This window comes from Euleptes europaea, chromosome 12, assembly GCF_029931775.1.
Source record: "Euleptes europaea isolate rEulEur1 chromosome 12, rEulEur1.hap1, whole genome shotgun sequence".
Taxonomy (NCBI): Eukaryota; Metazoa; Chordata; class Lepidosauria; order Squamata; family Sphaerodactylidae; genus Euleptes; species Euleptes europaea.
Genome location: NC_079323.1, coordinates 8,352,874 through 8,378,367, shown reverse-complemented (window position 1 = coordinate 8,378,367; position 25,494 = coordinate 8,352,874). Strand labels below are relative to the sequence as shown.

Sequence of the window (25,494 nt, the reverse complement as noted above, 5' to 3'; positions counted from 1 at the left end):
CCCCTTAATGCCTTCTGCTGGTGTACGCTTCCTGTTTCTCCTTAGATGAAATTCTCTTTCTGGTCTCATGTGGATGTCATGGTATTTATACCTGCCTCAATTAATTCTAGAGAGAGTGTCAAAATGCAGCATTATAATTAAAAAAAATCTATTTTTTAATTTATTTGCTTCATTTATACCTCCCCTTTCTCTCTAATGGGGAACTAAAGTGGTTGGCATCATTCTCCTCTCCTCCATTTTTTTTTATCCTCACAACAATCCTGTGAGGTAGGTTAGGCTGGGTGTGCAGCAGGAGGTATGCACAGAATGGGGATTTGAACCTGGGTCTCCCAGATCCTAGTCTAACACTCAACCCCCACACCATGCTGGGTGACCTTGGGCTGGTCACAGTTCTCCTCTAACTCTCTCAGCCCCACCTACAAAGTAGGGGATGGGCAGGGAAGGTGATTGTAAGCCGCTTTGAGACTCCTTAGAGAAAATTGGGGTAATAAAAACTAATTCTTCTTCTTCTTCTTCTTCTTCTTCTTCTTCTTCTTCTTCTTCTTCTTCTTCTTCTTTGTTTGACATTATTGACAAAGTTGAGGATTGTGATTGGGGTGTGGGGGAGGAGAAGAAGAAGAGTTGGTTTTTATATGCTGACTTTCTCTACCACTTAAGGGACACTCAAACCGGCTTACAGTCACCTTCCCTTCCCCTCCCCACAACAAACACCCTGTGAGGTAGGTGGGAATGAGAGAGCTCTAAGAGAGCTGTGACTAGCCCAAGGTCACTCAGCTGGCTTTATATGTGTAGGAGTCGGGAAACAAATCCAGTTCACCAGATTAGCCTCCACCGCTCATGTGGAGGAGTGGGGAATCATCTTCTGGGTGTGGACTAGGGGTCACTGGTGTGGGTGTGGGGGGGAGGTAGATGTGAATTTCCTGCATTCTGCAGGGGGTTTGACTAGATGACCCTGGTGGTCCCTTCCAACTCTATGATTCTATGATTCTGTTGCATGGCTTCCATTCTTGGTTTTGGATACTGGAATTAAAGGCTGCCTTTTGAGAGCTGTCCATGGTCCTGAAGAACATGACCTCCAATACTATTTAGATCTGGTTCCCAGTAAACACTCTTTCTTGCCTATTGCTATGCTGTCATGGAAATAACTTCCTTATTTTTTATGGTCTCCTTCACTCCATTTTGGGAGGCTACCAGGGCATGGTTGAAAGACCTCCTTGTAACTTTTATCCCAGAATCCAGATACCGTTGTTGCTTCTTTTTTCTGGGACTAGTATTGGATGGATTCAGCTCCAGCTGAGGCCTGTTCAAATCTCTCTCAGTGCTCCATAAGGAAAGCCGTGCTGCATCAGACCAAGGCCCATCAAGTCCAGCAGTCTGTTCACACGGTGGCCAACCAGGTGCCTTTAGGAAGCCCCCAAACAAGACAACTGCAGCAGCACCATCCTGCCTGTGTTCCACAGTACCTAATATAATAGGCCTGTTCCTCTGATACTGGAGAGAATACGTATGACTAGTATCCATTTTGAGTAGTAGCCATGGATACCTCTCTCTTCCATGAATATGTCAACTCCCCTCTTAAAGCCTTCCAAGTTGGCAGCCATCATCACATCATGGGGCAGGGAGTTCCACTATTTAACTCAGCGTTGTGTGAAGAAATACTTCCTTTTATCTGTTTGGAATCTCTCACCCTCCAGCTTCAGCAGATGACTCCACATTCTAGTATTATGGGAGAGGGAGAGGGGGCATTGCAGGGGTTTTGGTATCCGTCCCAGCGAAACGCAGATTGTAGTTTAGAGCACCTCCCATTTCAGTCCCGTTTTGCACAATGGAGGGTTTTTTGCCGACCTGGAGGCACTGAGCTAATAAGAAGCACCCGACATCGGAAGGAGGGTTGTCATCTGTGCTCCATCAAACAAGGCACGTCTTCTCGTCAAAACCGACTCGGGGAAACGGAATCTCTCCGCGGGTAGCGCAAATTAACTTGGTCCTCATGAATACTTGATCCGATCATTTCCTCCAGGGGGCTGACTTGATTGGGAGGTAAAACGTGATCCCAGGCAGTCTCCATAAGGTGATTTTCATGCTTTGTGGAGACGGCTCGGAATGAGGAACCAGCGACGGAGCGTAACTGTTTGTTTTCTTCTTTCGCTAATGCACTCTCCCCGATACCTGAGGATTAATGGCCATCAATCGGTATGCGTCTTGACAGCCTGGCCTCGAGCTAGCTTTTCTCTACTAGTAATGGCAATCAGTATGCCACTGGGTTGCCGTCCTGCCCCCTGCTTGCGCAAGGAGCATAGCACTTCCTGGAAGGTTCCAGTGTGTTTTTATTATTATTTTAGTAAATTTCTAGGCCTCTCTTATGCTCCTAAACCCATTCATACAGTATGTAAGCATGGCAATAACAAATAAAAAACATCCCTATCCTTTCCAAGCCTTACAAGGAAAGGCCGAGGGAGTTGGGAATGTTCAGTCTGGAGAAGAGGAGGTTGAGGGGGGACATGATTGCTATCTTGAAGTATTTGAAGGGTTGTCCCTTAGAGGAGGGCAGGGAGCTGTTCCTGTTGGCAGCAGAGGATAGGACTCACAATAATGGGTTGAAATTGTGGGCAGGAAGGTACCAGCTGGATATTAGGGGGAAAGTTTTACAGTAAGAGTTGTTCAACAGTGGAATCGGCTACCTAGGGAGGTGGTGAGCTCCCCCTCATTGCCAGTCTTTAAGCAGCGGCTGGACAAACACTAGTCAGGGATGCTCTGGGCTGATCCTGCATAGAGCAGGAGGTTGGACTAGATGGCCTGTATGCCCCCTTCCAACTCTATGATTCTATGAACAACTGGAATCTCAAGAAAACCAATCTCAAGAAATAAAGCAAATGTTGTGGATCAGGAGACAGCACCCAAAAAGACTCATGAAAATAATTTATTATTGCCAGTAGTTAAAAACTATTACAATAATTAAAAGGCACACAATTCCATTCAAAGAGCAAGGTTCTAGACCAGTATCAACTTAAAATGTACAACATTTATATTCTGCTTTCTGCCCTCACAAGGGCTACCAAGGGGAGTAACCATTTAAAACATACATGATAAAAATCACATTTTAAAACCAATAGAACACACATTGTTAAAATAGATTAAAAACAGAGTTAAAATGTGTACAAAGACACAAAAACAGTAATTAAGCTGCCGGTTGGGGTGGAGGGATCACTGCAGGAATGGCGAAGGAAACCAAAAAGGACTTCAATCGCTGGTAGGGTTGCCACTTCCAGGTACTAGCTGGAGATCTCCTTCTATTACAACTGATCTCCAGCCAATAAAGGTCAGTCCACCTGGAGAAAATGGCCGCTTTGGCAATTGGCATTGAAGTCCTCTATGGCATTGAAGTCCCTCTCCTCCCCAAACCCTGCCCTCCGCCCCAAAAATCTCCCACCGGTGGCGAAGAGGGACCTGGCAACCCTGCCCGCTGGTGGACAATGACAACAGAAGGAAACAGACTTATCTCCCTGGGGGGAGAGTTCCAGAGCTTGGGTGCCATGACCAAGAAGGCCTTCTCTTGGGTTGCCACCTCCCTGATCTCAGAAGGCAGGGGCACACAAAGCAGGGCCTCCAAAGATGACCATAGTGGTCAGGCGGGTTCATAAGGTTGGTGGTCCTTCCGGTGGTCCTTCAGGTTCGTTGGCCCCAAACCATATAGGGCATTGAAAGGGTATAAGCCATTGAGAGTCAAATATCCCTTCATCATCTACAGAGAGCTTTGATGCTCAAAAGCTTATACCTGGAAATCTTGTTGGTCTCTGAGGTGCTACTGGACTCAAATCTCACCCTTCTACTTCGGACCAACATGGCTACCTACCTGAAACAATTCCATTAAAGCCTTTATAAAAAGCCTTCTCTTTCCCCAGGTGCTGGCTCTAGATATGCTGTGACATGGTCAGGCCTCTGTTCTTTCAGGCTGAGGCTCTCTTAGGCATCATCCTTGACCCCCAAGTGCCTGCTTTTCCTCAAGGCCCCACATGTGATCTCTGTGGAAATTAGTTCCCCATGGAGACCCAAAGCAGCTTACATTGTTTCCCTCGCCCCTGTTGTCTCCTCACAACAAACCTGTGAAGTAGGTTAGGCTGAAGTGTATGACTTCGGAGGGGGCATGCTATGTCAAAATTCCAAAGGTACCTGCAGGCTCAAAAAGGTTGGGGACCCCCAGTTTAGAGGATTGGCTCGGTTTGTTTGTCATTGGGTTTGTCCAGGTACTGTGAGGTTGGCCTCCACTTCAGCTGCAAGATTCTCTATATATGTAATTCCCAACTGTGCCCCGAATCTGCAGATTGGGGGCACACGTGCCCCAAACAGATGTTTCTTCAAACTTGGGGTACTCTCCAAGTTTGCAGAAAAATCTGAACATTAAAAATAAATAGGGGCTTTAAATTCCCCCTCTAATGAAAATGCACATGCGCAGAGAATACATCTACCTTTCATGGTTGTCTCCATCCCCCACTGGCTAGGCAAGGAGTGCCTGTCTCCGTCCTCTGTGGGTCTGGCTGGGAATGAAGCACCTACCTCTGACCCCTGCCAGCGCATCGGGGTGCAGGGTGTGCAGCTGCTGCACAGCGGCAGCAAAGCTCAGAAGCTGCTTCTGGCCAGTCCGCAGTGGCGGCAGCACAGTTCTGCTGTGGCCAGGCTGGAAGGTGAATGGGGGGAGGTAGAGAGATTAGATTCCGCCCCCATGAGTTTCGTGGGTCCCCACTTGTCGGTGTACTAAAAGTCACCTCACTAGTTTCTTGGAGTTGTTCAGTTACCCGCTCTTGTATCCGTACTTACATTTCCGTTCGATTGCTTTGTGCAGATGGCGGAGTTTGGGGTGGCTGGTTCTCGCATCAAAGAATACTTGCTTACAGTCACAAGACATGCGAGGAGGGATTATGCCAGTAATGCACACAACAGCTGGCGCGAAAGTTGTCTCGCCCTGTGGGGTGTTTCTTGATTGTGCTAAGTACTTACATTTTGAGACTAGACTTGTGTAGTTTCTAGCAGACACATGGACAATCTAGTTCTATGCTGTATTTCATTAGTGTGCGGGGTATCGGAGGTCATCTGCGGATACTCTCACAGCATCCTAATAAGTGGTGAATAATCAGTGGCGAAACGCTTATCACGAAAACACATTAATGCATACTGAATAGAACATTTTCACTCTCTCAGAAGTTACAGATTATATCATTTTTAGGTAATGTTTGAAAAATAGTTTTTAGAAAGTATTAAGTAAAGGTAAAGGTCCCCTGTGCAAGCACCGGGTCATTCCTGACCCATGGGGTGACGTCACATCCCGACGTTTACTAGGCATACTATGTTCACGGAGTGGTTTGCCGTTGCCTTCCCCAGTCACCTACACTTTACCCCCAGCAAGCTGGGTACTCATTTTACCGACCTTGGAAGGATGGAAGCCTGAGTCAACCTTGAACCAGGTACCTGAAACCAACTTCCGTCAGGATCGAACTCAGGTTGTGAGCAGAGCTTGGACTACAGTACTGCAGCTTACCACTCTGTGCCCTGGGGCTCTTAAAAAATATTACATTAATTCATTCCTTCTTGGAAATGGATAACATTGCTTGTGACCTGTGCCTAGGGATATTGACTAGAACTATATTCCCAATAGGAGCCCCATGGCACAGAGTGTTAAGCTGCAGTACTGCAGTCAAAAGCTCTTCTCACAACCTGAGTTCAATCCCAACGGAAGTTGGTTTCAGGTAGCCGGCTCAAGGTTGACTCAGCCTTCCATCCTTCTGAGGTCGGTCAAATGAGCACCCAGCTTGCTGGGGGTAAAGGGAAGATAACTGGGGAAGGCACTGGCAAACCACCCCGTAAACACAGTCTGCCTAGGAAACGTCGGGATGTGACGTCAGGAATGACCTGGTTCTTGCACTGGGGACCTTTACCTTTACTTATATTCCCAATACACCTTTCTTGTAAGCAAAACCAGAAAAATGTTATAAGTTTCATGTTATAAATGTTGTTTATTGCTTACAGAGAGAGAAAGTGTTGGTATCAAGGAAAGTAGTAGATCCTCGGTTGGTTGTTGTTGTTGTTTTTAAGTATCTGAGCCAGCTTTTCTGGCAAACTAGAAATGGATTTGTCTTAATCCCAAAATAAAGGTGCTTTTAAAAAAACCAGAACTATATCACATACACACAAATATGCGCTTTTTAGTTAGTCTCAAATAAAGGCTCAGAGAGTTGTCTGTTATTGATCATATAAGAGTGAACTGATCTCTATCAGCTGGAGATCAGTTGTAATAGCAGTAGATCTCCTGCTAGTACCTGGAGGTTGGCAACCCTAACGATAATATGGAGTATTATATATCAGTTTTTGTTAGATTGTTTTTTTGCTGCAATTTTGTTGGCGTTCTTTTTTCCTTTAACGAGAAACCAAGGATCTAGCCTGTGCAAACAGGCTTGAGAGCTAGAGGTGGTTTCCCATGTGAAATCTGAGAAGCAGGGGTTGATTTCTTAAAAAAAAAAAAAAACCTGTGTGCGTCTTCATGGGACTCAAGATGGGTTACGATGGTGTTTAAAAATAAAATGTCACTTAAAGACAATTAACATCAACAGGAACACTCTAAAACTCACAATCAGCCATCACATATTATCTCCAAGAGAGCAGCTGCTTATTTGGAAAGGCTTTTCTAAACCACTCTTCCCGACAATGTCACCAGAATGCCAGCAACATGCCGGCCTTCTTTGCACCTTCAGGGAGGCCGTTCCACAGCAAAGGTACCATTGTTAGAGCAGGCTGTGATCTGAACACATGAAGCTGCCTTATACTGAATCAGACCCTTGGTCCATCATAGTCAGTATTGTCTAAGACCAAAAGCAGCTCTTCAGGGTCTCAGGCGGAGGTCTTTCACATCACCTCCTTGCCTAGTCCCTTTAACTGGAGATGCCAGCAGAAGTATCCCAGCAGAAGTTTTTGTGAGTCTGAGCTCTGCTAGCCAGATTTAGATTCAGACACCTTCATTGGCATAGTAGTCTTTAAGATGCCACTGGACTTTTATCAGGGCACAGAGTTGTGACAAGCTGACTCCTCTGGTGGGGTGCTATGCTTCTGTATAGGAAGGGAATGATCCAGTCACACAAAGCTGACTGCATAGACTCTTTGCGAGAGTTTCCTTGCTTCCTTCCAGAGAGTTAGATGAAAACTTTCCCCAGCATGGAGGCTGCCCTTGAAGAAGAACACTTATCTCAAAACGTGGAGGAACCTAACTACCTAATAAGTAGTTGGTGAGACTTGGCCCTTTGTCTCCTGCAGTCCAAACATTTCTCTGAATTAATAGATAGGAAAATGGAATAAGACTTGCTATTTCGGTGCTCTGTAATTTCTGCAGTAATCTCCCATGACCTGTTTGAAGAAACATTCCCTCTAAGTGTGCTTTGATGCCTCTTTCCGAAAGGAAGTTCTGCATTCAGAGGGATCTTTCTAAAAGAAGGAGCCCGTTAATAGATCCCCCCCAAAAAAACCTGAATTCAGGATAAGTGGTTGTTTCTTCTTCCATTCCTTTTCTAAGACTCCCCCCCTGAATGTTACAGATTTAACAGTGGCTCGAAACAGTCTGACATTCTAAGGTCATATTCAGGGCATTGTAATTTATAATAGATTACGCTTCTGCATCACATTCGGATATTTTGGTGCAGGTTGGCAATTGTCTGACATCTTTATGAAATATTGCTAATGTAGTATTATAGAAATACGTAATATGAAGAGGCTTTATACCTAGTACAGACTTTCAGTCCATTTGGCTCAGCAGTATCTCCTGAGACTGACGGCTGCTTTGCAGGGTCTCAGAGAGGTTTTTCTCTCTGTCATGAAGCTGCGTTGTATTGAACCCTTGGTCCATCACGGTCAGCATTGTCTACTCAGACTGGCAGTGGCTCTCCAGGGTCTTTCACATCACCTTCTACCTGACCCTTTTAACAGGAGATGCCAGGGATTGAACCTGGGACCTTCTGCATGCCAAGCAAAGGCTATACCGCTGAGCCACAGCCCCTCCCTTTAGCTGGTGCCCGAAACTCCAAAGCAGAGGTGCCAGGCCAGTGGATGCAGGATCCATAGATGAATGGAGGAATGGCTTCATGCCCTGCCCACAAGCAGTTCAGACTCCCTTGGGTCCGAGTTTCCCCTGCTTCTAGTGCCAGCAGGGTCGATACTTACACTGGGGTTGCCAACCACCAGGTAGTAGCTGGAGATCTCCTGCTATTACAACTGATCTCCAGCCTATAGAGATCAGTTCACCTGGAGAGACTGGCTGCTTTGCCAATTGAACTCTATGGCATTTAAGTCCTTCCCCTCCCCAAACCCCGCCCTCCCCAGGCTCCGCCCCAAAAAACGCTTGCCAGTTTTGAAGAAGGACCTGGCAACCCTAACTCACACCTTTAAAGAACCCAGAGCGCAACTTTACTTGACATTCATTCAACGGCTGCTCTAAATATCCAGCGTGTGTCTTTTATTCGCCAGAAAGGATTGCTTACTCTTGAAATTCTTCATCCCTCAGTTTTGCTGCATTAATGATAACATGTATGCAGTGAAGCAAAGAAAAGGCTTACGGAGCAATGTTCATAAGCTGGAGGCCGAGATCAGACTTCTCACCTGCCATAATCATCCAAAATAAACACAGAAGTAAGGGAAGAAGAAAAAAACCAACACAGAGAGGAAAAATGTATTGCAGGGAGACACTAAGAACCTCAGAATAGCTGTGCGTTGCTGGATATATGTCAGGGATGCTGTAAGATGCTCTTTTTTAAAAGAGAGAGAGATGTCTACAAAATCAGCATGGAGTAGTGGTTAAGAGTGGTAGTTTGGAGCGGTGGAGTCTGATCCACATGAAGCCAGCTGGGTGACCTTGGGCTAGTCACACTCTCTCAGGCCCACCTATCTCACAGGGTGTCTGTTGTGGGGAGGGGAAGGGAAGGCGATTGTAAGCCGGTTTGATTCTCCCTTAAGTGGTAGAGAAAGTTGGCATATAAAAACCAACTCTTCTTCTTCTTTCATAACTGACACAAACGTGATCTTGGGAATGTGTGCTCCAGTTATAGTGGCCTGCACGCCAGTGTGAATTCTGATTTACAAATTAAGTCAGGAGAAAAAGACAAATATCAGGTATTTTCAAGAATATTGGGTGCTGCGTAACTGCATACAACATTGCTTCTTGGTTTATTTATTCCTGTGGTTTATTTGTTTCCTGCGTGGGTCAGATGAGATTTGTAATGCCAAATTTCAATTCTTGATGGTTATTTTCGGGTCTGATTCATTCCCGTCAGAGCATTCTAAACAAGCGTGACTGGCTATTAATAGCATTGGCTTGGGTCTGAAGGATTTTGTCATGAACTCTGCACGCAGAGATCTCGTCCCCTTCCCTCCACATAGATATGTATAAGCATGAAGCCGGTATTGTTTGTTTGTGTGTTTTTATTGAATTACTTTATCATTTTAAATGTGTCTTTTATTGTTCAAATGTTTTGATTTTGTTTATGTTTGCCGCCTTGGGGGTCCTGACAAAGTAGAAAGCCAGAATAATAATAATAATAATAATAATAATAATAATAATAATAATAATAATAATAATAATACTAAGCCATACCATTGTCCAACTAACCTAGGGTTTCCAGGTCCCTCTTCGCCACCGGCAGGAGGTTTTTGGGGTGGAGCCTGAGGAGGGTGGGTTTTGTGGAGGGGAGGGACTTCAGTGCAATAGAGTCCAATGGACAAAGCAGCCATTTTCTCCAGGTGACCTGATCTCTATCAGCTGGAGATCAGTTGTGATAGCAGGAGATCTCCAGCTAGTACCTGGAGGTTGGCAACCCTAAACTAACCCAGTATTGTTTACTGTGACTAGTAGCAAGTCTGTACGTTCTTAGGCAGAGGAAGATCTTTTCCCATCCCTGAAATCTGAGATTCTTTATCCGGCAATTGAAACTGGGACATTCTGCACACAAAGAGCTATCCTCTCCCTTATGAAAGAACACACTTCAAGAGTGGTTTTAGAAGAGGCTTAGACAGGTTCATGGAAGGTAGGTCCATCAATGGCTACTTGCCAGTCCAGTGTGACCACCTCTTCCCGGCTGTCTCTGCTGTTGGGTGGGAAATGTGGTGGTGGGGGAGGAGGTTGCCATCAAATCACAGCCAATTTATGGCAACCCTGTAGGGTTATCAAAGCATGAGACAGCCAGAGGTGATTTGCCATTGCCTGCCTCTGCATAGCGACCCTTGACTCCCTTGGTGGTCTCCCATCTGAGTATGAACCCTTCTAAGCTTCCAAGATCTGACAAGGTTTTGCCTGGGCAACCTACATGAGGGTAAACGGAGGTTAAGGGACCCTGTTTGGTACCGATGCCAATTTCACTCCTATCCTTTCCCAATGTCTTGCTGAGGCTGTTCAGCCATCAAGGGTAGAGCTACTCCCCAGGTTGCAGACAGCCATGCTGCCTGCCTTCAGCTTAACAAAATAACTCATTTCATGACATTAATGCCCTGACCTGCATGGTCCAGGCTAGCCCGATCTCATCAGATCTTAGAAGCTAAGCAGGGTTGGTTAGAACTTGTGTAGGAGACCGCCAAGGAGGTCCACGGTTGTTACTTAGAAGAAGGCAATGACAAGTCATGTCTATTCTCTCCAGGATCAGAAGAGCATGCCTATTATATTAGGTGCTTTGGAACACAGGCAGGATAATGCTGCTGCAGTCATCTTGCTTGTGGGCTTCCTCGAAGCACCTACCTGGTTGGCCACAGTGTGAACAGACTGCTGGACTTGATGGACTTTGGTCTGATCCAGCATGGCCTAGCTTATGTCCTTATGTAAGAGGGAAATGGACATGTTCATGGAGGAGAGGGCTATCCATGGCTACTAGTCAAAATGGATACTAGTCATGATGCATACCTATTCTCTCCTGGATCAGAGGAGCATGCCTATTATATTAAGTGCTTTTGAACACAGTCAGGATAATGCTGCTGCAGTCATCTCGTTTGGGGGCTTCCTAGAGGCACCTGGTTGACCACTGTGTGAACAGACTGCTGGACTTGATGGACCTCGGTCTGATCCAGTATGGTGTTCTCATGTTCTTCCGTCTGTTCTCATGTTCTCATGTTCTTCCGTCTGTTCTTCCTCTGCCTAGAAAACCCCCTGGGGTTGGCGTAAGTTGGCTGCGACCGGATGGCACTTTTAAAAAGACGAATAAGGGCTACAACACAGCTTGGAGGAGAAGCAATGTACCGCTAGGCGAAGCCTCTAGAGTCATGAGCTCTGAGCCAAGTGCAATACAAAATACCAACCAGAGTTTGAAATACAGATCAGAAATTGGCAAGGTTATCTCTCTGCAGCCAGGAAGTGGTCAGCTTCATCTCCTCCTGGAAAGAAATAGAAGGAAAGACTTAGAGAAGGGGATCCTCTTGGGGACACCGGCTAAGAACAAGTGCACTGTGGCTGGTATTTGTTTTCATGTTCCAGTGCAAGCATGTACTCACATATCTGTTCAGCACAAACCACCAACCTTAAGCTGCTTATTGGAAAGTAGCCCCTGTGGACTTCAGTCGGACTTCCATAGCACAAATGCCTTGCGAGCTGATGCCTTTTGTTCCTTTTGGAGAGAAAAAAATAAGGGGTACATGTTTTTCGTTGGAGGAGGGTGTAGGGTTGCCAACTGCCATGTGGTGTCTGGAGATCTCCTGCTATTACAACTAATCTCCAGCCGAGAGAATACTACATCTTTACACAGGCCTCTCTTCCCCTCCTTCCCTTCCCCTTCCCTCCTTCCCTTTTTCCTTTTCCCATACCTTTTCCAGTCCCTTTCCCTTCCTTCTCCCCTGTTTTCCCTCCGCCTCCATGTCCCTTACCTTTCCTTATCTCTCTTTCCCCTGTGTTTTTTCTCTTGATGCCCCATCTCCTCTCCCTTGAAGTGTGATATAAATAGGGTTGCCAGGTCCCTCTTTGCCACCAGTGGGAGGTTTTTGGGGTAGAGCCTGAGGAGGGCAGGGTTTGGGGAAGAGAGGGATTTCAATGCTATAGAGCCCAATCGGCAAAGTGGCCATTTTCTCCAGGGGAACTGATCTCTGTTGGCTGGAGATCAGTTGTAATAGCAGGAGATCTTCTGCCACTACCTGGAGATTTGCAACCCTAGATATAAATCTAGATGGTTGGGTTATGACCCCCTTGCAGAACTATCTCCCTATAGTAAAATAGGGATTATGGTGCCATCCACAGGAACAATGTATTAGTTAGCGTTGTTTTGATTGTATTTTAAAATTTGTATTTATTGCATACGTATATCTCTGATGTTAGCCAGTTTTGTATGTATATCTATGACATTAGCCTGAGCCCGGTTCGGCTGGGGGAGGGTGGGGTAGAAAAAATGTCTATTCTATTCTGTTGTAAAAAAATACTAAAATTACAAATATATAAATTTTAATATGGAGCACAGTAAAGTTAAAAACGTAAGGCCTATATCATAGGTGAGTCATTCACAGTCAGTAAATACATGAAACTCATCCACATTTGATGTAAAATCGTACAGTGACCAAAGTAGGACCAAATAAGGACCAAACACATTTTGGCCTCAAAAAGGCCTTCCTCAGTGGTCAGACATAGAATTGTGGTCAGACATCCTAATAATATAATATCATAATCAGTGCCAGATTTACGTATAAGCTAAACAAGCTATAGCTTAGGGCCCCACTCTCTTGGGCCCCCAAAATTTTTTAAAGGAAATAATAATTATTTCACTATTAATATACTTCTTCTTAATTGTATTTCAGTTCAACAGTTACTTTGATAAAATACATATTTTGTTATGTGCAAATGGCTTTAGATAGCTATTAGGTCCATAAATTACCATATAGCATATATTCAACACAAAAAAACAGCAACAATTTGTTGTTGACAAAGGACAGCTGGACATATAAAGGGCCCCATTACCTTCAATAGCCTAGGGCCTCGTCAAACCTAAATCCGGCCCTGATCATAATGCACGATAGAAAATACATAAAAGCCCTTCTAGTGTTATGAGGCTTCTTGCAAAATTATTTATTCCTCGTGCACTAGAACATGGCTCCCATGTCCCACCTCGTATTTCATGCCGGGCTTCTAAGGATGTATGTACATCAAACAGTGTGTTAGGTCAAATGGCCATTTGCCAAATTTTCTAGCTCAACCTTTTTGGTTAGGATTCAACATTTTGGTCGAGTTTAATTTGTTTCCGCTTCCCTTTTGTTTTTGAATCTCTGTTTAGACCACAACATGACACATGAACACATGAAGCTGCCTTATACTGAATCAGACCCTTGGTCCATCAAATTCAGTGTTGTCTACTCAGACCGGCAGCGGCTCTCCAGGGTCTCAGGCAGGGGTCTTTCACATCACCGACTTGCCTTGTCCCTTTCACTGGAGATGCTGGGGATTGAACCTGGGACCTTCTGCATGCCAAGCAGATATTCTACCACTGAGCGATGGCCCCTCCCATCTTGATCACAGCCAAGTCTTGATCGCAGTCAATTATTCATGTACGATTGGCCTGGCCATTCAGAAACACAGTCACAATTTTGTAATTCCACTGACACTTTGAATCACTCTGAAACCTTCCGCCAGAGTTGAAAGAAGATTAATTCTCCTCGGGGACGGGCTTCTCTTTAGCTCAACGTTCGTCAGTTCTTCCGCGCGTGGTATGCCTCATTTATTCCCATAGCGGAAGTGTTGGTTTTGATATGGAAATCCTGTATTTCATCACAGTTGAAAGAATTCTCGTGCTGGTAAAAAGCGCAGGCTTTCCCCTTCTCATCTCCCACAGGTATTAACAGATTTCTCTGTTGCGTCTTTTTTTTTTAAAGGTCAATGGAACGGAAATTGAATATGAATTTGAAGAAATCACATTGGAAAGGGTAAGTTAATTGCTCTTTGCACCACACATCCCGCTTGACTTAACAATACCAGCCGAGCAATTAAATTGGGGTATAAACTTTTATTTTCAGTGTCAATATTTGCTGTAGAATTCCCTTTATGCAGCAGGGCAAAAAAACTGCTGGTCGGATTTCTCCTACAACAGTATTCCTAGATTGGTATTCTGAGAGCTTTCCCCAAGGAATGGGGTTGCATCCAGTGAGCCATCAATAAAAGGCATGCAAACATTTCTGAGGTCATGCGTCACTCTGGAGGAACAGCCGCATAGGTCTGGGGACCATTGGGAATGAGGGGAATGAATGAAATCACCTCCACCTCCAGCGTGGTGTAGTGGTTAAGAGCGGTGGTTTGGACCAGTGGACTCTGATCTGGAGAACCGGGTTTGATTCCCCACTCCTCCACAGGAGCAGCGGATGCTAATCTGGTGAGCTGGATTTGTTTCCCCACTCTTGCACATGAAGCCAGCTGGGTGACCTTGGGCTAGTCACAGCTCTCTCAGCCTCACCTACCTCGCAGGGTGTCTGTTGTGGGGAGGGGAAGGGAAGGTGATTGTAAGCCGGTTTGATTCTGCCTTAAGTAGTAGAGAAAGTCAACATATAAAAAAACAACTCTTCTTCTTCGTCGTCGTCTTCTTCTAAAAGGCATACAAGCAGTTGATTTCTGAGGTCATGGGTCACTCTGGAGAAACAGCCGCATGGGTCAGGGGACCACCAGGAATGAAAGGAATGAGTGAAATAACCTCCTCCAGAGTGGTGTAGTGGTTAAGAGCGGTGGTTTGGCTCGATGGACTCTGATCTGGAGAACCGGGTTTGATTCCCCACTCCTCCACACGAGCGGCGGACTTTGATCTGGTGAACCGGGTTGGTTTCCTTACTCCTACAGAGCTATCAAGGTTAGAGTTTGCCAGTAGACCAGACAACATTCCAGCCAGGTCTGGCCCTGTGTCTTTAATGACGGTTTGGTCTTTGCACAAATGGCCAAATTAACTAATAGTCTACATGGGAAGAGTTTAAAAGCGATTGGCATAAGGCCTTTGTACATTGGGCTAACACGGCAAATATTGATTTTTACAAAGATAGTGAAAGAGTTGTAAATAAAATACTGTAGTGAAGGGAAATAAAATAAATAATGGATTATATAAAGCTAAGGGGTACTTCTCCGGCAGTCACAATAGGGGGGGCACTTAACACGAGGGAGGGAAGGGGACTTTCACTTTCAATTCTATATTCCTTTTCTTTCCTGTTAACTTGTTTTAACTCTTTGGTTCTTGTGGGTTATCCGGGCTGTGTAACTGTGGTCTTGGTATTTTCTTTCCTGACGTTTCGCCAGCAGCTGTGACAGGCATCTTCAGAGGAGTAACACTGAAGGACAGTGTCTCTCAGTGTCAAGTGTGTAGGAAGAGTAATATATAGTCAGAAAGGGGTTGGGTTGAGCTGAATCATTTTCCTGCAGAATCATTGTCCTGAATCATTGTCCTGAATCATTTGCAGGACCATGATTCAGCTCAACCCAACCCCTTTCTGACTATATATTACTCTTCCTACACACTTGACACTGAGAGACACTGTCCTTCAGTGTTACTCCTCTGAAGATGCCTGCCACAGCTGCAGGCAAAACGTCAGGAAAGAAAATACCAAGACCACGGTCACTCAGCCCGGATAACCCACAAGAACCAATGAACTCTGACCGTGAAAGCCTTCGACAATTGTTTTAACTCTGTTTAAAATCTATTTTTCCCCTTGTAATTTCTTTATTGTTAAAAATTTTCTTGTCAATAAAAATTCTATATAAAAATAATAATGACAGTTTGGTATGCTGGAATCAGTATTTCTTCATAGCACAGCTTATTTGTAGGGCTGCCTGGTCTCCACCCCCACTCCCTGGAAACTGACAGAGAGAGACTTACCAACGGAGAGAGACTTACCAGCATTGCTGACAGATGGCCATCTAACCTCTTCTTTAAAACTTCCAGGGAAGGAGAGCTTACCACCTCCTGAGGAAGCCTGTTCCACAGAGGAACCACTCTAACTGTTGGGAAACTGTTAGAAACTGGAGGTGGTGAGCTCTCTGGAGGTTTTGAAGCAGAGGCTAGATGGCCATCTGTCAGCAATGCTGATTCTAGGACTTTAGGCAGATGATGAGAGGGAGGGCATCTTGGCCATCTTCTGGGCATGGAGTAGGGGTCACTGGGTATGTGTGTGTTTGGGGGGAGATAGTTTGGGGGGAATTTCCTGCATTGTGCAGGGGATTGGACTAGATGATCCTGGTGGTCCCTTCCAACTCTGTGATTCTATTATTTTTATGGCTGTTAAGGGTCCTCACTGTCAATGTGTTGACTTCGCCAGCGACACACTAACATCACTATCTGTGCACACCGGGAGTGTTATCAACATATCACCACTGATGACACAGATGTTCTGGAGTGTTTCCAGCATCCCCAGCGATGTGCTGATGTCACTTCCTGGCACACAGAGTGATGCCAGCGTGCCAGGGCACTGCTGATACCCCTCTTCCAGTTTTGGTGCCATTTCTCCCCTGCTGGCCATATGAATGGCAGTGGGGAGCACTCTCTGGGAGCAGGGAAGATCCCCACTCCCAGAAGGGGTCTTACAACTAGGGTTGCCAACCTCCAGGTGGTAGCTGGAGATCTCCCGGTATTACAACTGATTTCCAGCCGATAGAGATCAGTTCGCCTGGAGAAAATGGCCACTTTGGCAATTGGACTGTATGGCATCGAAGTCCCTCACCTCTCCAAACTCTGCCCTCCTCAGGCTCCAGCTCCAAAATCTCCAGGTATTTCCCAACCTGGATCTGGTAAACCTACTGACAACCCCAGCTTATTTGAGATCTAGCAGTTAGAAAAGCCGTCTTCCTGTTATTGTGACTGCAGTGTTCTAGTTCTTTTGGTCCTTGCTAAATGAGCATCACATGTTTTGGCTCTGTGGTAGAGCATCTGCTTTGGACGCAGAAGGTCCCAGGTTTGGTCCCCAGTATCTCCAGTTAAAAGGATCAGGTAGCGGGTGATGGGAAAGAAATCTGCCGGGAACCCTGGAGAACTGCTGTCTGAAAGAGTAGGCAGTACTGACCTTTGTAGACCTGTGGTCTGGAAGGCAGCTTCCTGTGTTGGTGGTCCTTCTGTGTGCAGAGCAAGTGGTCTACTTTTGAGTCACGATCCCACCCTTATGGCCTTCCCATATACTGCTTTTTCGGCTTTGCTGTCTCTTTGCTGTTATTTATATACAGTTCTGAGAGGCAGCGTGGTGTAGGAGTTAAGAGCGGTAGACGCTAAACTGGAGAACCGGGTTTGATTCCCCACTCCTCCACATGAGCGGCGGACTCTAATCTGGTGAACCAGATTGGTTTCCTCACTCCTACACATGAAGCCTGCTGGGCAACCTTGGGCTAGTCACAGTTCTCGCTGAACTCTCTCAGCCCCACCTACCTCAGAGCCAGCATGATGTAGTAGCTAAGAGCAGTGGTTTGGAGCGGTGGAGTCTGATCTGGAGGACCGGGTTTGATTCCCCACTCCTCCACATGAGCGACGGAGGCTAATCTGGTGAATGGGATTTGTTTCCCCACTCCTACACACTCCTACACACACTCCTACACACGAAGCCAGCTGGGTGACCTTGGGCAAGTTACAGCTCAGTTAGAGCTCTCTCAGTCCCACCTACCTCACAGGGTGTCTGTTGTGGGGAGGGGAAGGGAAGGAGATTGTAAGCTGGTTTGATTTTGCTTAAAAAGGTAGAGAAAATCGGCATATAAAAACAACTCTTCTTTTTCATCATCATCATCATCTGTAATTCTAAGAGATCTTGGATGGTGGCAACCCTAACATCATTGCTTTAGCATATTAGACTTCTAATTTTTGCTGGAATATGCAGTGTTTCCAAACAGGCTGAAGAAGGCGGCTGTGTGGGTTACGTCGTATGAAAGATTTCTCCTAAAGCGAATGCATCGTATTTCTCCAGAATTAGAAAATAGCCCTCTTACCCAGTGTGTCATCGCAAAGTATAATGCGCAACGGTCATGAGCATTTCTGGCAATGACTTATTTGAGTTTTTCTAGCTGTTCATTAAACTGGAGCATCGAAAGGTCACTGAACAGCACACATGCCTCCCAGGGTAATATTTGCAAGGGCCAGATTATTTTTAATGGATGCCGAAAGTTATCAGTATATGTGGTAAGGAAGCTGGTGTGATTTGTGTTAACCGCTGCAGACTTGAAGTGGTAGGGATAATGGATTATGCAGGCTATAATCACAGTGTTAAATTTTGCATGGTTTTTGATATGCGTTTTTGATACATCCTTACATTGCTTAGCCAAGCCATCGCTGAAAAGTATAACGATTTGAAAGGATGGGGAATATCATTTACACAATTTTAGAGCTGGGGGGGGGAGGGGAGGGAGGGGGAATCTCTAATAATGACCTGGCAGCAAAACCCCAAGTATGCAATGCCAAGTAAATAGTCAAAAAATGTCTCATTTAATCATCATGTCAAATATGCCACAGAGCAGAGTCTTGGTTAACTTCAGCTACTTTCTGCAATGGAAGGATTTATTTTGTTCGGAATACAGACAAGCACTCCGTCTGCCTCCATTTAATTCTGGACACCCCTGATTCTTAGGGTTGCCAACCTCCAGGTAGTAGCTGGAGATCTCCCGCCATTACAACTGATCTCCAGCCGATAGAGATCAGTTCCCCTGGAGAAAATGGCCGCTTTGGCAATTGGACTCTAAGGTGCTGAAGTCTCTCCCCTCTCCAAACCCCGCCCTCCTCAGGCTCTGCCCCCAAAATCTCCAGGTATTTCCCAACCCAGAGCTATTTAAAAGGAAGAGAGGAGGGAGAAACCCAAGCCTCGTTTTTAAAAGCCTTTCTTCTGCTCAAAAAGAACTCAGAGGAAGTAGAAAGCATTTGAATCCCCGCTCCTTGACATGCTGCTTTGTAACTGGCTGGCTGCTTGCTGTGAGAGAAACCAATCTTCCTTGTCCCATGCTTTGCTTTATGCATGGGGATTTCAAACTGGCTGAGATCAGGGAAGATCGAAGAATCGGGTTTTAATAGGAACGGGAAGTCCCGGGATTTGTGAGGGCTGGCAGTGAGGTCATCTCTAGTGGAGGGAAAACTCATGCATAACTCTAAGGAACAACCAAGACAGACGGCGGGTGAAAATGAGTGAAAGTACCCATGCATAAATGACCAATGTGGTATGTGTATCTCTGGACTGCCAAACTGTGCATCTCCCCCCTCCATACTTCCCCATGCGGCTTTTGTCTACATGGGTCCCATGATCCCTAGCTTGGGTTGCCCACTCGGGGTAGGGAAGTTCCTAGACTTTGTGGGTGCATCCTGGGAAGTGAGGGGTTTGGGGAGGGGCAGGACCTCAGTGGAGTATGATGCCATAGAGTCCACCATCCAAAGCAGCCATTTTCTTCGGGAGAACTGACCTCTTTTGTCTGGAGATCCCTTGTCATTCCGGGAGGTCTCCAGGCCCCACCTGGAGGTTGGCAAGCATATCCCTGGCATAGTTTGTTCAGATGTTCAGTGTAGCCTCTTCCCCCACCCCAGTTCGTTAGATTGATTATGTCTGCTGTGCCATTGCTTTCCTTTAAATTCCTCCTGGAGCTTGGCATTCTTAGCCCAGACACAGAAATTATTTCTGTTTCCAAATTACATGGTGCTGCCTGACTGTTGCAAACTAGTTGTGACTTTGAGTGTCTGAGGCCCCCGGGCTATTTTTTAAATGGTGAATCGCTTCTTTGTTTGCTTTTACAAGTTAAATTGTCACTTGCCAAGGGGAAGAACAATAAAATCTAATGCAGTTGCTGTATTTGTGTGTGTGTGTGTTTGTGTGCGTGCGGGAGAGATAGCTGATATAAATTGCACAAAGCATAGCAAAATATTTGCTCTGTAGTTGAAGGCCTGAAACCTGCTTCAGTAATCTATGTAGCTATCCTGCAGGTCTTTAAGCGACATTTGTGTTTAAGCTACATTTTCTAAGGGTGGTATCTTAAATAGGACTTGGGTGAAGTATTGTCTTTGATGGGCAATTAGTGGGAGGGAGGGATTGTAAATATGCATAAGCCCTCTCCCCTACAAAAAAAAAAGCATAGAATCATTGAGTTGGAAGGGACCACCAGGGTCATCTAGTCCAACCCCCTGGACATTGCAGGAAATTCACAACTACCTCCTCCACACACACCCAGTGACCCCTACTTTATACCAAGAAGATGGCCAAGATGCCCTCCCTCTCATGAACTGCCTAAAGTCGTAAAATCAGCATTGCTGACAGATTGCCATCTAGCCTCTGCTTAAAAACCTCCAGGGAAGGAGAGCTCACCACCTTTTGAGGAAGACTGTTCCACCGAGGAACCACTCTAACTGTTAGAAAGTTCTTTCTAATGTTTAGACAAAATGCTTTTGATGTAATTCCAACCCCTTTGGTTCTGGTCCAACCTTCTGGGGCAACAGAAAACAACTCTGCACCATCCTCTATGGAACAGTCCTTCAAGTACTTGAAGATGATTATCATATCACCTTTCAGGTTGGCTCTGGTTAGTGCTTGGATGGGAGACCACTAAAGAAGTCCAGGGTTGCTATGCAGAGGAAGGCACTGGCAAACCACCTCTGTTTCATCTCTGCCCTGACCTGGATGGACCAGACTGGCCTGATCTCATCAAAACTTGGAAGCTCAGTTGGGTTGCCCCTACTTGGTAGAATCACAGAGAATCACAGAATCATAGAGTTGGAAGGTACCACCAGGGTCAACTAGTCCAACCCCCTGCACAATGCAGGAAACTCACAACTACCTCCCCCACAAACTCCAGTGCCCAGAAGATGGCCAAGTTGCCCCCCCCTCCCATGAACTGGCCAAGTTCATAGAATCAGCATTGCTGACAGATGGCCATCTAGCCTCTTCTTAAAAGCCTCCAGGGAAGGAGAGCTCACCACCTCCCAAGGAAGCCTGTTCCACTAAGGAACCACTCCAACAGTTAGAAAATTCTTCCTAATGTCTAGACGGAAACTCTTTTGATTTAATTTCAACCCATTGGTTCTGGTCTGACCTTCTCGGGCAACAGAAAACAACTCTGCACCCTCCTCTGTGTGACAGCCCTTCAAGTACTTGATGATGGTTATCATATCCCCTCTCAGTCTTCTCCTCTTCAGGCTAAACATACCCAGCTCTTTCAACCTTTCCTCACAGGACTTTGTCTCCAGACCCCTCACCATCTTTGTTGCCCTCCTCTGGACACATTCCAGCTTATCTACATCTTTCTTAAATTGTGGCACCCCAAAATGAACACAATACTCTAGGTGAGGTCTAACCAGTATTTGGATGGGAGACCACCAAGGAAGTCCAGGGTTGCTGTGCAGAGTCAGGCAATGGCAAACCACTTCTGTATGTCTTTTGCCCTGGCCTGAATAGTCCAGGCTAGCCTAATCTCATAAAATCCTGGAAGCTAAGCAGGGTTGGTCATGTTTAGTATTTGGATGGGAGACCCCCCCCCAAGGAAGTCCAGGGTCACTTCGCAGAGGCAGGCAATGGCAAACCACCTCTTTTGTCTCTTGCCTTGAAAACCCTGTGGGGTTGCCATAAGTCTGCTGTGATTTGATGGAAACTTTACTAATGATATTGGCCTACTTGACAGGGTGGTTGTACAGATAACTGAGGCAAGGGATGGGAAGTGCTCGGGGGGCTTTCCATATAGCATGCTTCCCCACTTGATTTGCTCCTCTTTCCCCCCTCCCATATACACTCTATTTGCCCTGATTCATTAGCACCAGCTGGGAAGATCAAGACAGAACCTTTCAACAGATGGTTCTTGGGACTGCCGTTTACTTCTGACATCTCAAATCTGAATGCGTCTGTGGGACCTTGGACTGTGAGTCAGTCCCTTGCAGAGCGGGAGAGCTCTATATTTCTTTCACCCACTGCCTTCAAGAAATATCACATGGGGCAAAATTATACGATGGTGCCGAGAGTGAAAGCCCTAATTGCGATGGCTCCATGGGTACGTTTCCCGTGAAGAGGCCAAGTCTTTTCGGAGAAAAAAAAAAGATTCTCAGAGATTTAAAGGCCATTACAATTAGGGATGCCAAGTAATCTCCCAGGTTTGATTTTAGATGAAAAATCTGTTTTTACCAGGGTGGGCAATTATCCCAAACCTTCCCGATATCCAGTTCTATCTGATTCACTTTGTAAATCAGTAACCAACGGGTTGAACCAGCGGGACCAGAACCAAAACGGGTTGAAACTAAATCAAAAGAGTTTCCATCTAGACCTTAGGAAGAATTTTCTAACAGTTAGAGCGGTTCCTCAGGCTTCCTCGGGAGGTGGTAAGCTCTCCTTCCCTAGAAGTTTTTAAGCAGAAGCTAGATGGCCATCTGTAAGCAATGCTGATTCTATTACCTTAGGCAGATCAGAAGAGGGAGGGCATCTTGGCCATCTTCTGGGCATGGAGTAAGGGTCACTGAGGGTGCGGGGGGGGAGGAAGTTGTGAATTTCCTGCGTTGTGCAGGGGGTTGGACTAGATGACCCTAGTGGTCACTTCCAACTCTGTGATTCTAAGTATTTGAATTATGTAAGTATGCACAGATTACTTTGACAGCCGAACTTTATTTATTTGTTAAACTTACATTGTATTACCAATTTTTAATTATTGTATATTGTTCTATATTGTTAAGATGCAGATATTATTGAATAATGTGCTTGTATGTTGGATGAAAGCTGCCCTGAGCCCTGCTCCAGTAGGGATAGGGCGGGATAAAAATCTAATCTAATAAAATAAAATAAATCATGGGTTTTGGGGGAGATATACAGCCACTGGGTTTACAATGTCTTGCACAGGGGTGGTAGAAAGTGTCATCAAGTGGCAGCTGACTTATAGCAACCATGTAGGGTTTTCAAGGCCAGAGCTGGAACAGAGGTGGTTTGCCATTGCCTGCCTCTGCATCGTGACCCTGGACTTCCTTGGAGGTCTCCCATCCAAGTACTGACCATAGAATCATAGAGTTGGAAGGGACCACAAGGGTCATCTAGTCCAACCCCCTGCACAATGCAGGAAATTAACAACTACCTCCCCCCACATCCCCAGTGACCCCAACCCTCCCCCTGCCATGCAGGATCCCACAATCAAAGCACTCCCGACAGATGGCCATCCAGCCTCTGCTTAAAGACCTCCAAAGACAGGAACTCCACCACCCTCCGAGGCAGCCCATTCCACCTTCTCTGCAGGTGTACATGCAGATCTGGCATTGCTCTTCTCTAGGGATGCTTTTGGAGATCTCCTCCTTGCCATTTTGAAAAACTAGTTGGCCTTGTGATGTGTATCGAAGCAGGTGATGCTTGGTTTGTCCTCACGACAGCGTGGTGTGGTGGTTAAGAGCAGTGGTTTGGAGCGGCGGAGGCTAATCTGGTGAACCGGGTTGGTTTCCCACTCCTACACGCGAAGGCAGCTGGGTGACCTTGGGCAAGTCACAGCTCTCTTGGAGCTCTCTCAGCCCCACCTACCTCACAGGGTGTCTGTCATGGGGAGGGGAAGGGAAGGTGATTGTAAGCCGGTTTGAGTCTCTCTTAAGTGGTAGAGAAAACTGGCATATAAAAACCAACTCTTCTTCTCCTTCTTGTTCAGTCTCTGCCCAGTGGCTGGAGGTCTGTCTTCCAGCTGGCTCACTATGTAGGGCTGTCAACTCTGGGTTGGAAATTCCTGGAGATTTTTTTTTGGGGGGGGGAGTCTGGGATGGGTGGGGTTTGGGGAGGGGAGGGACCTCTGTAGGGTTTAATGCCATAGAGCCCACCCTCTGAAAAAAGCATTTCTTCCATGGGAACCAAACTCTGTCATCTGGAGGACAGCTGTGATTCCAGGAGGTCTCCAGGCTCCACCTGGAGGTTGACAACCCTGCCCAGTCTGCCATGTGGCCTTGCCTCATTTCCAGAACTTCTGGTTTGAGTGTCTGACAAAGTGCTGGTTGTGCAAACCAAGCAGGGTCCTTGCTGGGTGCCAAGAAGTAAATCATTAGCTATTTACCGTTGAATTAATCAATAGGCAGAGAGATGTCAACACCGGTTTAATGATGGCACCGCAGGAACAGCAGCTGGTTCTGTAGGGTTGCCTTGAATGCTTTTTTTGGGGGAGGGAGCAAGGTTGCATGCCTTTTTGGACTGGGAAAAATCCCTAATGCTGCTGCCGAGATGGAACTGGAAAGACAATCCATGGAGATCACGCTGCTGGCCAAAGTAAGTCCCCCTTAAACCATGGCCCTGTGAGAGTGATGCATGAGCTGAGAAAGCCATGGCTCCTTCCTGTCGCTGATCAGATTTACTTGGTTTCCCGGCTCTCCGCAGGCGTGTGTGTACCAAAGGGACCATTTTTTCGGCACTGGCATTTAGGGTTGCCAACTCCAGGTTGAGAAATTCCTGGAGATTTGGGGGTAGAGTCAGATGAGATTTGGGATTTGTGGAGGGGTGGGATCTCAGTGTGGTATCGTGGTTAAGGGCAGTGGTTTGGAGCCAGTGGGATGTAGTGGTTAAGAGTGGTGGTTTGGAGCGGTGGACTCTGATCTGGAGAACCGGGTTTGATTCCCCACTCCTCCACATGAGCGACGGAGGCTAATCTGGTGAAATTCCCGCTCCTATACACGAAGCCAGCTGGGTGACCTTGGGCTAGTCACACACTCTTAGCCCCACCTACCTCACAGGGTGTCTGTTGTGGGGAGAGGAAGGGAAGGTGGTTGTAAATTGGTTTGATTCTTTCTTAAGTGGTGGAGAAAGTCGAAATATAAAAACAAATTCTTCTTCAGTGAGGTTGAATGCCACAGAGTCCATCCTCCAAAGCAGCCATTTTCTCCAGGGGACACTGATCTCTGTCTTCTGGAGGTCTGTTGTAATTCCAGGAGATTGCCAGGCCTCATCTGGAGGTTGGCAACCCTGCTGTCATTCCAGTGTCAAACCTTGGGAAAAACACTTGAATGCCTGCTTGCTTCGCCCCACCCTCCTCTCATGATATCCTTGCCTTCGCCTGCCTTAGTAAAGCTATTTTTAATTTTAGGAAAGGCCATTCACAGTGCGGGGGGACGGCAGCGTGTTTGTAGTACGATCTCATCAGATCTTCGAAGCTAAGCAGGGTCTGTCCTTGGACGGGAGACCGCCAAGGAAGGCTCTGCAGAGGAAGGCAACGGCAAACGACCTCTGCCTCAATTGACTCGAAAACCCCTTGCTGGAAGTGGTCAGTCAGCTGTTGACCTGATGGCCTTTTACGCACACACAGTGCACCCGGCTGTTTCTCTTCTGGGTTGCCTTTCAAATAGGCTGGCCAGGTCCCTCTTCCCTTCCAACTCTATGATTCTATGATTCAGTAGTATTAAACAGTGAGATAGCCCAGGCTAGCCCAATCTCATCAGATCTCAGAAGCTAAACAGAGTCAGGCCAGGTTAGTGCTTGGATGGGAAACCATTAAGGAAGTCCAGGCAGGCAATGGCAAACCACCTGTGAACATCTCTTGCCTTGAAAACCTTACAGGGTTGCCACAAGTCAGCTGTGACTCGACAGCACTTTCCACCACCA

The 25,494-nt window shown here is 46.2% G+C and overlaps 1 protein-coding gene across 10 annotated transcripts in view; it reads left to right on the top strand.

Moving 5' to 3' along the window:
• DLG2 (discs large MAGUK scaffold protein 2) overlaps positions 1-25,494 on the top strand; it is a 970,480-nt gene that overhangs the window by 644,336 nt on the left and 300,650 nt on the right. For all 10 annotated transcript variants that reach the window (XM_056858113.1, XM_056858109.1, XM_056858107.1 and 7 more), the window contains one exon: positions 13,861-13,911. In XM_056858113.1, the coding sequence (XP_056714091.1) occupies positions 13,861-13,911 (51 nt within the window). The remainder of the gene's footprint in view (positions 1-13,860; positions 13,912-25,494) is intronic.